The 15124-nt window shown below is 34.7% G+C and overlaps 1 protein-coding gene across 1 annotated transcript in view; it reads right to left on the reverse strand.

Annotated features, from left to right (window-relative positions):
* Nucleotides 1–15124, reverse strand: part of LOC140446661 (uncharacterized) — a 48026-nt gene that overhangs the window by 20647 nt on the left and 12255 nt on the right. Inside the window, exon 2 of the mRNA XM_072539250.1 lies at nucleotides 8097–8222. Coding sequence (XP_072395351.1) covers nucleotides 8097–8222 — 126 coding nt within the window. The remainder of the gene's footprint in view (nucleotides 1–8096; nucleotides 8223–15124) is intronic.

Genomic DNA, 15124 nt, shown 5'->3' on the forward strand with positions numbered 1-15124 from the left:
GCAGAAACGGATTTAATAATAAACACCAACAAAACGAAGTATATGAAAATAAGCACGCAACCACAAATACTACAATCACTTTTTATAGAAAACGACGTCATCGAAGCAGTGAACGAGTTTAATTTTCAAAGATTTGCTTTTATGTGGAATGTAAACTGCACAACTTGTGGTATCATCCTTTTTTTGGAACCATCGGTATACATTATTACATGATCATTATAGTCACTCAATATGGATTTAAGTAAGACAGAGTTTATGTGTGGAGATGCTGTGAACTTTGGTATAATGGCTTTTGGTTTATTTAATATTACCTGAAAATCAGCTTTATATATTGGTAATCTTTTTTCTCTACCATAGATATTAGAATACTCGTTAGTTTCTAAGAACGCATCAGCAAGTGGAGGAGAATTTTTTGTGCGCCAATATTTATTTTAGAGGTTTTCAATAAATAACTTGTAGAGTTGGTTAAGTAGATTCTTATTATTTAATCTTAGCGTCAGTATATGTTTATTTGCCATAATTTCTAGAAGAATTTGAAGAAGGGTTTCGTTACTTTCAGCAAGTAAAACAGGGCAAGGAGTAGACTACATGGTGCCCAAGCATATTCTTCGACATTTGAACTGAATGCGGTCTACAGTTAATAAATATGTTTTACTTGCGGCACCATACAGAATGCAACCATAGTCTACAATAAATCGCACGTAGGTTCTGTAAAACATCAATGCAACATTAGTGTCAGCAACCCATCTACGATGAGTGACACATTTAAGAATATTAATACCTTTTTTACATATGCTCTTTATATATTCAACATGGTTATGGTTTGGGTATGAAGCTAAAATTGCTTTCTCATCTGCGTAAGTTGATGTGATGATATCGTGGATCGTAGGTGGATCAACTGTAAATAGAGAAGAGGTCCCAGAACACTACACTGCGAAACTCCTGCTTTGATTGGATTTGTGTACTGATCATAATGTCTTACTAGAAAATGCGGGTCATAAAGGTAGGACTTGAGAATACGGAAATAATTTAAGGAAAGATCTTTTCTGTAGTCTTTGTTTGTAAAGTATACCAGTCAGTGCGCTAAACTCTATCAAAGGCTTGAGAAATATCCAAAAAATGTGCTGAACAGAATTTCCTTTTCTCTAGAGCGTCATAAATAAAATTGCTATGTATTTGCTCAGTGGTGGTATGTTGTTGTCTGAATCCAAACTGATGGTTAGGTATTATCTTGGCGTTCTGCAAGAATTGGTTTAACCTATCCTTTGTAGTTTTTCAAAATCTTTTGACATTATCAACAGTAGGCTAATAAGTCTATATGACTTAATGTCTTCTGTAGGTTTACTTGGCTTAGGAATTGCAATAATTTGTGCCACTTTTCATGGAATGGGGTAGTAGCCCGTACTTAAGATTGCATTGAATATCTGTGTCAAGTACAGAATTCATTTTTTGAAGAGTTCTTTGTGGATTTTAGCGGTAATCAGGTTATATCCAGGTGACTTTTTAGGGTTCAAGTATGATTATATCTCTTAGTGAACTTGTTTGGTAGTGAATTTTCCAAGGGTAGTTTAAGTTGATACAGTGATTCTGAAAACTTTTTTTCTTCTTAAAGTTCCATCTCCTATCGGAGGTTGGATATCATAACGGCTATGGTCACTTTGTTGGCTGCTGCTCTGAAAAGTTGTAGTGAACTACAGTTAAACCATTCTCCAAGGTTCCTCAGCCAGGAGATGCGATTCTTCCTATGCTTCTTCTTCTTTGGATTCTTCCTTACATAATAATTCTCAGCAGCTTATATTTTTCTCCTCTGGTTATGTGATCCAAATACTCTAGTTTTTTTCTTTTTATGGTGTTCATAATTTCTAACTCCTTATTTAGACGTCGTAGTACCTCAGCATTGGTAATTCTTTGAACCCACTGCATTTTTAATATTCTTCTGTAACACCACATTTTGAACGCTTCTATTTTTCTTATGTGTTGTTTCTTCAATGTCCAAGCTTTCATTCCATATAGTAGGATAGAAAATATGTAACATCTTAGAGCCCTCAATCTGAGATGCAACTGAAGGTCTCTGTTGGTAGGCATTGTCTTCATTTTCACAAATGCTTGCCTTGCAGTTTCAATTCGGACTTTGATTTCTCTGCTTTGGTCATTTTTGTCATCAGCCCAGGTTCCCAGATATTTGTATGTCTCTACTTTTTCTATTTGGGTTTGCTCTATCATTAATCTTTCATTTCCATGTTGCGTTTTTGAGACAATCATAAATTTAGTTTTTCTCTTATTTATTTTTAGTCCGTATCTAATGCAATAATCGTTAATTCTATTTACCAATTCTTGTAGCAATTCCAGGGTGTCTGCCATTATAACGGTGTCATCAGCGAATCTTATGTTATTTACTATTCTTCCGTTTACCCAGATCCGTTATCGCTTCCTGGAATATGGCTTCACTGTACACGTTAAACAGTAATGGTGACACAACACAGCCCTGTCTTACTCCTCTCTTTATATCTATATTTTCGGACTTTTGTTCTTCTATCTTTATATTGGCCTTTTGATTCCAATACAGATTGATAATGATTCGTAAGTCTCGTCTGTCTATATCTTTGTTTCTCAGTACTTCTATTAGTTTTTCATGTCGGAAAAACTGAAAATGAAAACTTTTGGGTCGCGTTTTTTATGTCAAGGTTGTTGTTGTCTGGAGGGTTTGGCTAAAACACATTCACCAGGTGATCGGTAAACTCTTCGGCTTTTTCTTCATTGCTCCTAGCCTATCTTCCATTAACTATTGGAACTGGAGGGTTGGTTAATTTAGGTCAATTTAAATTCTGTATTACATTCCAAAGTGAGTATTCGATTTTTTCCGTTGCTGATAAGTTTTTTAGTTAATACTGAATACTAGTATCCCTATGATGATTTAGAAAAATCTTTAAGTTGGCGGTAGCTTGGTTCAATTCAGTTTGATTTTGAAGCGCGCGTATTCTCTGTCATGTTTTCCTTAATCTTCGCTTTTCTGCAATTTTTTCTTTGATTTCATCAGACAGGTTTTGTTGTTTAGTTTCCAACGATTTGGTTAGTGTTGACTGCCAAGCTGCCTCTAGTATTATTTAAGTAAATTGTTCAACAGCTTCGTCTACAACGCTGTTATTATTCAGAGGAATTTGTGTTTGCAATTTGTTATCAATAATATTCCGAAATATTTCCCAATTCATAAATTTATTACCTAGGAATGGTGGATGTTCCTTCTCAAGAATTTCTATGAATATCGTAACCATGAGAGAAGAGTGGTCGAATGACAATTCAAAACAGGATTGTACTGTTCGAAGTTCAGGTGGAATTCCCTTAGTGAGACAAAAATCGATTAAGTCTGGATTTCTGTTAGGATCGGTTGGCCAGTATGTAGGTTAACCTGTTGATATATATCGAAGATTATTACCATTCATTGCCATTATACAGTTGTCTGCCTTTCGATTTATTAATCTAGATCACCAGTAAGTGTGTTTAGCATTGTAGTCTTCTCTCGCAAGAAACCTGTTGCCTGAGTGTGTTGAAAAACTCTTGATCTTGCTGTTTGTTTATTGTGTACCATGATGGACTGTAAATAGCATTAACAGTCAGTGAACCGTTCCAGTTTTCTATGCTAACGCTAGTTGCTTGGATATAGTTTATACGAAATTAATTTATTTGGTGATGCCTTATCGATGAACTAATTATAATTTCAGTTCCTCCATGTGCGGTACCATCTTAATGCTTTGTATTAGATATTAAGTAGTTTGGAATTTGGATGTCATTTTTACCTTTTAAGATTTTTGTAAAATAAGTTTTAGATATTAACATTCTGTTAAAATTTTGATTTGTTTAAAACGCTTTGACCTCATGGGCATCTTGAGCTAGCCCGTTGGCATTCCAAATGCCTTTTTTTTCTTTAGATGCCTTTTAGTTCCTTCGTGTCATTTGTGATTTCCGTTTGGATCATATTTGTACTCTGTATTTCGTAAACATTCTTGTTACTAGCGACATGGACAAATCTTGGTCAACACCAAATGAAAGGTTGCACAGGTTGTACAGGGAATGAGTGAGTGGCATGCAAGGTTTGCTTAGCTCTAATTGCATGAATTTTACAGTTATTTGTAGACGCTACAACGTTTTGTTTAGAAGTTTGTGGAGTGGATTCCCATACAAAGAATATTTTCTATATCAGCCGGTTTATCCTTGTGAGTACATTGTTTGGTTGCGTAATCGTCGGTTCATTTTACGTAAAGATAATAAAATTAACACTTCCAAAATAAGACAAAGAAAAAAAGGGAATATATAGTGAATATATAGGGAATATAATACTTAGGAGTCACTAAGAAACAACAATGGATGCAACACTATAAAAATCTGTAGTATAACTCTAGTAAATCTATAGAAGAAGACTAGTTGTATAGAAGAAGATGAAAATCACACAAAAATAGTCATATAATCTGGAAGAGCTTATGGAGGCCATCACTATATAAGGAAATAGGAAAACAGCCGGAGCAGACTTAATTAGTATTATATCAGAGACAATACACAAAATAATGAACAACAAAACCAGATGAAATCATGCAATAGTAGATAAGTAAGGCCGGTTCTAGGCCAAAGGGAACCATGCAACGCCGATTCCAGTTCCCGTTGACCTAGAACCAGCGTTATATGGTCGCCGTTGGCATAGAACCGGCCTTACTTATCTACTTACAATGATAAAATTTTATAAGAAAATGGTCAAGGCTATTCTAATATATGAAGGTGGAAGCTGGGTAATAATGCCAAGAAGTAACTCTAAATGAGATACTCAGAAGAGTGAGAGGTATAAAATAACTTAGTAGACAGAGAAAAGAAGACATAAGACCAGGACTGAATTCCTACTTAATCAATCAGAAAAGAAAAGAATAGATGAAATTAGATAAACGTAACAAATACTTTATTATAAACCGAAAGAAAGACGAAGAGTAACGATGGAAACGATGTAGCTTAGTTTAATACTGCAAAATGCAACTAATATCTAATTTCTGCAGTTAAGCAGAAAAGAACAATTAAAAATGTACAAAAATAATCACCTAAAGAAGACAGCATGAAACCAGAAGAAAGACATGATGATTTTTGGCATATCTAACGGGTTACAGACTAAGAATGCAGAATAATGTTGAAATTACAGGGTTAGAGATAAAATAAAAAAAGCCAGGAAATCATGAATTAAAGCAAAAAATATAGAAATATAGAAATAATATATGGAACAAAAAACAAACAAACAGTATTAATTAAAGACAGAGGAAAAACTATTTAAACTAAAGAAATGATGCGAAAAAGTGAGCGACTAATTTTGTAAAATGATAAAAACTAACATTTATTAGTGAAATGGTGTAGCTGGGACACAAATCCTAGAATAGGAAATAATATAAGAAATATATTAAGAAGACTCTAAGACCAAGAAAACAAATGGAGCTAATGAAATTTTTATAGAATTGCTAGAGTTCGTCAACGATAAATTCATAAACATGTTACTTATAAATCAGTTTTCAACTGTTTCATAGCCAATTCACTATTTACAGTGTGATCTAATAGTGATCACATACACATACTAAGGCATGTGTTGGAAAACAGCCACAAATAGAATATCCACTGAACATTGATTTTGAACAAGCTTTTGACACTATAAACAGAAAAAAACTATATGAATGCCTAGTTATTATGTGTATAACCAAAAAACTAGTCAGATTGGTATAGCTTACTCTTACTGGCACCAAATCAGTTGTAGTAATGCAAAATATGGAGACGGATACCTTTGAAATCAATAACGGTGTAAGACAAGATGACGACCTCTCAACGCTATTGTTTAACTTCTTGGTGCATGCAGCAATATCCAAAGTGATGACATCCGTAGGAACCTTATAACACAGAGCAAACAAATAGCTGCGCATGCTGATGACGTCATGATACTTCTCATAATGAGGCAGCATTAAAGGAGACCTTTGAGAAGATCTTGAGGAAGCGACGCCAGATGTAGGATTGGGGATAAATCAGCATAAAACCAAATATATGTTTACGTGAAAGGCAAGACTAAACAATGGAAACTTCTTCCAAGAATGTCTCCTTCTTCTCTGTCACACTGCTGCTCTGAAAAGATTTGTGGTTATTGTGTTGAAGTACGTAGGTACGTAGATTTTTTAGTCAGTTTTTGAAAAGCTAGCAGAGTTTACTTACTTAGAATCTCTAGTACCCAGAAGTAATGATGAAAGTGCAGAAATAAAGAACAGAATAATCAAAGTAAACAGGGCATATTGCGCAAATAAAAAACTGCTAACTTCTAAAATACTGGGGGAAAATTTGATCATGCAATTAAAAAAAACACTAATGAGACCGGTTGTGACCTATCGTTGTAAAACATGGACCCTGCTGAAGAAACACGTAGATGTCCTTAATTAAAATTTTTCAAAGGAAAGTGCTCAGGAATCTTGTGGACATGTTTAAGAGCAGAACGGGGGCTACATAATCTGGATGAACTTTAAAATCGAAGAGTTAATTAAATACGCCGATGTAGTAAAGTTGGTTACATCTCATATAATTTGTTGGCTTGGTCAATTGCTCCAAATGAGTAATACAGGAAATACAAAAAATATCATCGAATAGAAGCCGGTCGAAAATAGACCACGAGGTCTATTCTATATCTTACCATTGATGCGGTTCAGTCCGTATGTTACGCGGTTACATGCGGTTCAGTCCGTATGTTACGCTCACAGTTCGCACTCGGTCTAGTAAGGCCTGCAGATCGTTTAGGCTGGTTGCTAGTAACACAGTGTCATCGGCGTAGCGGATATTATTGATGTATTCACCGTTCACTCGGATTCCCATGTCTAGGTTTGTGAGGGCTTCATTAAAAATCTCCTCACAGTATATATTGAAAAGAGTCGGCGATAGCACACATCCTTGCCTTACTCCTCGCATGATCTTCACGTGGTCGGTCAGCTGGTCTTCGACCTTGACTTGAGCACGCTGGTTTCAGTATAAATTCATGATGATCCGAATGTCCTTCTCATCCAATCCTACTCTTTGTAGTGCGGTGACCATCTTCTGGTGTTGACAACGGTCAAATGCCTTGGCGTAGTCAATAAAACAAATATAAACATCACAACTGACATCACGGCATCTCTGAAGTAGGACCTGTATGGTGAAAAGTGCCTCACGTGTACCCATGGAATTGCGGAATCCGAATTGCATTTCACCGACATTTTTCACAGGTCGAACATTTTAGGCAATATTTCATATAGCTATAGACCGAGAAACATTCAAGCAGCTGATGGTAGGTAGGTAGGTAGCGTTGATACCAACGCTTTAAAATAAACATGGCATAAAAAGAAGGACAAGATTGTATCGCTGCGATCTGAACTAGATACAAGTCAGGTAATTAGTTTGGCAGAATACTATTTTCGGTGTACATAAGGAGGAAAATCAAATGCGATAATTACAATTTTTATATTGGTACTGTCATATATATTGTTATTATGTTAACTGCTATTAATAGGGTTTCTAGTTCGGCATGCAGCTCAAATAATCATTGAAAAGACTGATGTATTAGTTTTTGTTATTTTTTAGAACATTTCTAGCTTGTAGTAAACGATAAAAACTGATTACATATAATTTGAATGATCAGCATGTGATTCCAATTACTTTTGGAGAGATCCAGTAGCGCACCTAGAATTTGCCCCTGGGGGGGGGGGGGTTTGGTTGGTCACCAAATTTTTTTTTATGATGTTACCTCTATTTTGAGTCCTTAAAATGTGTAAGTAACAGTGTCGGAATAGGATCCTGGAGGGGGTTTTAACGCCCAAAACCCTTCCTCGGTGCGCCACTGGAGAGATCAGCTGCATAATTTTTTTCTATAAGTACTTAGGGACTTAAGTTTCATTACTGCTATGAACACATGTCAAGAACTCTGAAATATACAGTAGAAATCACTTAAATCTCGGAATTAAATTAAGGTATAACGTATATGTAAATTAATAAAACGTTAAATCTAAATTCTCGGTTTGATTACCTTCATTTACGACCATGAGTTAATAAAATTTGAGGGTACCTACCCTGTTCCTTTTCATCCATCGATGATGAGCTTCGGTTTGCTTGATGCGATGTTGCCGCGCTTCCTCGGAGAGTGAACAGCGTCTATCCCTTTCACGTTCCTGCCATGCGGCTCGCCCTTGCGAACACTAAAGGAAAATATAGGTTAATAGTGCTTGCATTCTAGAGGGTAAAATATGGTTCATACATCTGATAAATGATGTATATTGAATACATATGAATACGATATTTATGCGGTCGTTCGCAGATTATTATTTTATTAGGGTGGTTAATTTTAGATACGTTGGGAATATCGTATTAGCAATTTTAATAGAATTATGGTAGATATTAAAGGCCTTAAATTTATAAATAAAAATACAATACAATACAATATAAAATAATACAGTACGAGAACTTTAATATTATTTGTTCAGTTTTGACTCGCATTTTGGATATTATTAGAGAATTAAGTAAGATTTACATGAGTCCAGTAGCTGTTTAAGTTACTTGAGCAAGTAACTGGAAACCAGTGACTTTAATCATGTGGACAAATATTCAAGCACCTGATCAAGAACTTAAACAAGCAGTCAAGCAAGTCAAGTAACTTGAAAACCATAAAAACTTACCTGTTCAAGAAGGCACCTCTCACCGCGGAACGCAGTGGTGGTGGGACCATACTTGAACGGCCTACTTCACACTCGCTTCATGTAAACAGTAACAGTAACAGCTTACTTCACACGCTCACGCTTGAACGGCCTACCTCACATTCGCTTCTTGTAGACAGTAACAGTAACAGCTCGTTCAAGTAAATAAGTTCTTGCTGTCAAGAATTGCACGTGTGAAGCCGATTTTTAAGTACTTGAATTTTATTTAAAAAATATGAAGTGAAATGGGGAACAAACATTGAAGTTTGTGAAGATGTACGAAGAACAAACATGTCTTTGGGATATATTTAGTAGTTAGTATGAGAAGTAAACAAATGAGAGATTCTGCTACTAAAAAAATAGTACAAGAAATGAAAATAGATGATTTTAGTCCTTAAGATGAGAAGAACAAAATAAAAAATTTGCGCACTATTCCCAGGAACTTCCTAAAATTGCAAAACATAAACAGTCTGGTTCTGGAGCAGACGATCTTTATATTCCTGCAATAAAATGGTTTTACATGATGGACAGATTTATGAAAACTGTTGAACCAAGGATATTGTCAAAAAGTAATTTCAGGTACTTATTGCATCGCATACTTCCGGCACAAAAATTTAAATGGCAGGCTTTGAAACCCAAAAAAGTGTTAGAAGCTTCTATAGCTGTTTCGGTAATCAGAAAATATATAGATGACCAAGTGGTAACGGCTCAAGATGAAGAAGAGCTGTGTTATATGCTCCAAAAATTAGAAAAGGAATACACAAAAAATGGACTAGAAATAAATCTAGAAAAGACCGAATATTTAACAACAGAGCAAGAACCAGTGAGAAACTTGGAAATGGACGATAATAGGGAAATTAACGGCACTGACAAATTCAAATATTTAGGATTCATACTCTCAAAAAATGGAACCAACGTGCAAGAGATAACCAGCAGATTAGCACAGACAAGAACATGTAATGAACAAATGAACGGGGTACTGTGGGATAGACAGATTACCAGAAATACAAAGAAGAGAATTTATAACAGCTTGGTACAGAGTATAATGACCTATGGAGCAGAGAATTGATCATACAAGTTTTTGGATTGGAGTCCAATAGGAAGGAGGAAAAGAGGTAGACCCTGAAGATCATGGAGGGATGAAGTGGACGAGGCCATGGAAAGACGAGACCTTAGAGACGGAGAATGGCAGAACAGAAAGGACTGGAGACGTTGGCTGAAAGAAGGAAGGCGGCGACAGCTGTAAAAATCCTTATATAGATAGAGATAGAGAAAATATAACATTATTTTAGTCTTTTTTTAAACAGCAGCCAGTTTTATCCTTGCTGGAATAGCATCCCTCATAAGAGTACATAAGCGCTGTAAAAGCAGCATTATGATTTCTAATAAGTTATTAAAACGGTTGGGGTTATTCTGAATTCCTTCGTGTCTTCTAATACAAGTAGACACGATATAATAGTCTACTAAAAGAAAAGCTGAACTTCCGTGCATGTCTCTTCCTTGCAGCCACTTTCTTATCAAAACCATTTTTGCATGTTCACATCCATCAACTCATTACATAACACCAATGTCATCATTTGTACACTATTCCGTAAACTTGTTCCGTGTCTTGTTCACTTTATTTTCCTCTCTTCTCTGAACCGCAGTTAAAGTTCAGTTATTTTACTTGAATATTGTAAATGCTTTACTTAAATGTCCTTCAAACTTGAATACTTGATATTTAACGTTACTTGTACCAGTAACTTAAACGGCTACTCGACTCACGTAAAGTAGGCTTTAATTTTTAATTTGATGATTCACTTCTAATCCCTGCCTAAATTATTTCCTGTATTTTTTAAAAAGGAGAAAATAGTTCTAGCACAAAGTGACGAACTCAATTAGCGAAAATGTACTTGGACTATTAATATTCGTATTTTTGTTGTCAATAGAAGCAAATTAAGACCTATGTTAACTGTATAATTCATAATAGTAGTGGGGAAATATCAAGCTGACGCCAACCAACACAAGTACTAATTTTTATTAAGGAAGCATAAAAACGATATGGTACCTAGTCTGTTTCTAATAGATAAACTTCTAATAATTTTTAGTCTTTTCTTTCTCTCCGCACTACGATTAGGGTTAGTTTTCCTCCAATAGTGCTTTTATGAGTTTTAAAATTTTGTATCGCATTCACTTACATTTTTAGTATGTCCTGTCCTATAGAGGTCCTGAAATATTACTGAAGTTAGTTAGATTTAGGATAACTAGTCAGTCATCGAGATATATGGTTTTAATATTTTTTTCCCAGGCCATGTGAATTTCGTTATTGTTTGTTAATATATTGTGGTGTTTTCTAATCGAGATAATGATTCCATTCCTAAAACATCCGTTAATTTGCTTAAATTTCTAACGTAAATTAAAAGAGTCATGTTGGTTATTTAACCTTTCTGTCTCTTAACATTGTTCGTCATTACACTTTTTATTTAGTTGCCTTATTTTATTTCGAATATGCGGGTTCAGTATATTATACTGGATTCTGTTATTTTAATCTTAGCTATACGCCGTTAGTTGATTCTATCAAGAATCTCAACTATTATGTAAGATTTCTTTACTTCTCGTTTAATATTGTTCAGCAGCTATTTTCTTCATCTTCTTCAATGTGTCTCCAGTAAGTTGTCGTTCCATCGTGTTTGTGGTCTTCTGATAGTTTTTCTATTTGGGAATCGTCATTTGCCGTCTTTACTACTTTATTTGTTGTCATTCGGCTTAAATGATTATTTTATCCTACTCTTCTATTTCTTACTCAGTCTTTGATGTTCTCCACCTTGCATCCACTTCATATATCTGTAGTTCTAGCTCTGTCACATAGTGTTTTGCTATCAATTTTTTTAAGTATTTTTATCTCTGCTGTTCCTAACATCCTTTTTGTCTCTCTGTGTCAGGTCGTGTTTCTGCTGCGTATGTCATTATTGGTCTGATGACTGTTTTGTAAATTCTGCCTTTAATTTCTTTTCTGATATTTTTATTTCTCCATATTGTTTCATTCAGGCAACTTGCGGCTCTGTTGCTCTATTCACTTGATCTTATTAATAAAATCTTTTTAACACCCGATATAATCATTTGAATATTTATTTCTACAGGGTTAACCAAAACTGTTGGTTTATTAATACAATTAACTTACAATAAATGTTTACTTAAATACAATTAAATTACAACAAATATTCAAACTGACGACCTTCAGTAATAATACAATGTGAAAGATGGGCAATAAATTCTTTCTTAACGTTTTCGATGACTTCAGGTGTTATTTGTGCAATTTGCGTTCTGATGCGCTCCTTCAACTCTTCTACATTATTCGGTCGATTTTTGATACACTCTGGTCTTTAAATATACCCAAAAAAAAGTTTAACGGAGTCAAATCTGGAGACCTTGGTGTCCATTAGATGGCCCCTTTTCTACCTATCTACCTACCTGAGCAAACGTTATTAAGGATTTCGTACCTCAATGCTGTAGGGGAGCCCCATCATGTTGGTACCACAAATCATTTCTATTTGGAAATAGATAATTCAGCTGTGGCAACAGATAATCCTGAAGATATTCTACATAACGAGAAGCAGTTACGTTTTCCTCAAAAAAATATGGCCCTACAATTTGATTGTTTATGATGCCGACCCAAACATTCATCTTGACGTCACCGTTCAGCATAAAAGATGCTTCATCAGAAAAAAGTACCTTTTGTATGAAACCCTGATCTCTGTTACATTTTTCCGTAACGGTTTCGCAGAATTCGATTCTTCTATCAAAGTCCAGCTCATCAAGCAAGCTCATCAGCAAATCAAATAGCTCCTGAACCAGATGTACTTTGTATGGATGCCACTTCTTCTTTTTTAGCACTCTTACAACAGTTGATTGGTGGACATTATTATTTAGTGCGACCTGCCTAGAACTGGTATGGAGATTTTCTTAAAACGCCAGTACAACGTCCAGGTTCTTGACTTCGGATATTGATTTTCTACCACTTCTGGGATAATCTTTAACATGGCCCGTTTCTCTATTTTTTTTTAATTTTACGTACTGTTGATTGAGTAATTGGTTCGTGATTGGGGTATTTAGTATTAAATAAATTACGAACTTCTGCTTGAGTCCTCACTCTATCTCCGTATCCTATCATGATTAAAATCTCGATTCGTTCTGTTCCTCTTAGTTTCATTTTTATAAATGCTGTTATTAATGTCGGCAAAAAACTCGAAGAGTAAAAATTTAACGTCTATTATTTGACAGATTCACAGATCATTGACAAATAAAGGAGAGCAATGACAATATTGATTTGAATATTTTTGAAAAATAACTTGGAATACTTACTACAATAATTAATTTTAGATTATAATAGCATTGTTTGTTATCAATGTATTTTTTCCAAACAAGCAAAAACACTATTTTGTTTTATTCCCAGTGGCGTTTTTTAGTGTATTTTACTTCAGTGACTTGGTATTTATTGTAATTCCATGTTACATGGAACCTTAATAAAGTTCATAATTTTGGTGAACCCTGTAGAAATGCATATTCAAGTGATTACTTAGTTGCAAAGACTATCAGACCTTTCAAATGAGCATCATACTGTATATATGTATATATACGGTATTAATCTATTTTCTCCAAAACCTAGGACTCTGTTTGCAACATTGTTCGAATTTTTAGCGTTTAAAATGTCTAACCTGTCGTGCAACTCAAATAAAATGCGTATCAAAACCAAATGTATCCAATTTCCACTATTTCCTATTTGCAACATTGAATCTTTTCCACACGCGAGGATTTGTTGAATTACGATATCGGGAAATATTGTTATTCCTCGGGGATCTGACCACTGCACGAGGATATCTAAATGCAAATCACGTAGCTTGTGTGTCTGTCTTAGCGTTTGAATATGGGATTGAAGGACGCAACACAGCGTGCTTGTTGAAAACACGTACATCTGGGACTAAGGAGTTGTTACATGTGTAGACATGTTACAAATAATTTTGTTTGCATATTTTTATAAAGACTTTAAAATTAGATGTTGAAAGCACCTTCATATATTTTGTTGCTCTTTATTTTTCTGTAAATGTTCGATCTGTTTTCTTCATGAGTTTACATTATCTAAAATTATTTCTACTACTAGTATTACAAACGAAGAATGTAATTTAAATATATAGGAAGTTCAAAAATACACTAAAAAACAGAAGAATAGAAAAGCTTCAGACAAAAATGGGATAAAACAAACTACAAATCTCAATAAAATACAGAAAAAAATGTATGTAGTGAAATAAGATTTCTCAAAGTCAAAAAGAAAACAATGACAAGAAAAATAGATATCTCATAACTGAAGAACCCTGAACAGAAAAAAGAAATAAGTATCCAGCTTGAGGAAGAAATAAAAACGATCAAAAACTTGGTACAGACAGACATTGAAGTAACAGGGACTGCTCTAAAAACAATAATAACAAAGATACAAAAAGAAGACATCGGATTTATAAAACACAATAAAAAACAAGAATGGATAACGCAAGAGATCATGGACCTCTTGGACGTAAGACGAAAACATAAAACAACCCCAATAGAATACAAACGAATCAATAAAATCATTAGAAAAAAGTACAGGGAGGCGAAAGAAAACTGGATGTCAACAAAATGCCTAGAAATCGAACAACTTCAGAAAAAATACGACACCTTAAATATTCATAAAAAAGTAAAAGAAATGATAGTGACAGTGATAATGACAGTGACAGAAATATCAATAGTCAGTGTAATCCAAAAAAAGCAATTCTATCAAGAATCGAACAAGCAAGGAAAGCATTCATGAGCATAAAAACACTTTTTACAAGATTAGACTAGCCTGCAGCTTAGAATCCGAATGATCAGATGTTACGTTTTTTCTGTCTTACTGTATGGCTGTGAAAGTTGGACAATGGACTCTGAAATAGAAAAAAGGATAGATGCCTTTGAGATGTATATATACAGACGAATGTTGAGAATTCCATGGGTACAAAGAGTTACTAATGTTGAGGTACTTCGTCGCATGTGAAACAAAAAGAATTACTAAGAATAATCAAAAAAAGGTAAATGCAATACTTGAAGGAAAAGTACAGGGCAAAAGATCAGTAGGAAGACGCCAGAACTCGTGGCTGAAAGACCTGAGGAGATGGTTCGACCGCTCATCTGCAGAAATCTTTCGCGCAGGAATTTCTAAAACCACAATTGCCATTTGGATCGTCAACCTTTGAAAGGAGACGGCGCAATGAGAAGAAGAAGAAATAACCTTTTTTTCTCAAAAATAGCGATAAGACATAGCCAGAAAAATACAGAAGTATAAATTTGTTAAATACCACCCTAAAACTTACAACTCAAATTTGTCGTGATTGGAATACCTCCTCTGCTTTGTTTTTGCCTAG

Source organism: Diabrotica undecimpunctata, chromosome 7 (assembly GCF_040954645.1).
Source record: "Diabrotica undecimpunctata isolate CICGRU chromosome 7, icDiaUnde3, whole genome shotgun sequence".
Lineage (NCBI taxonomy): Eukaryota > Metazoa > Arthropoda > Insecta > Coleoptera > Chrysomelidae > Diabrotica > Diabrotica undecimpunctata.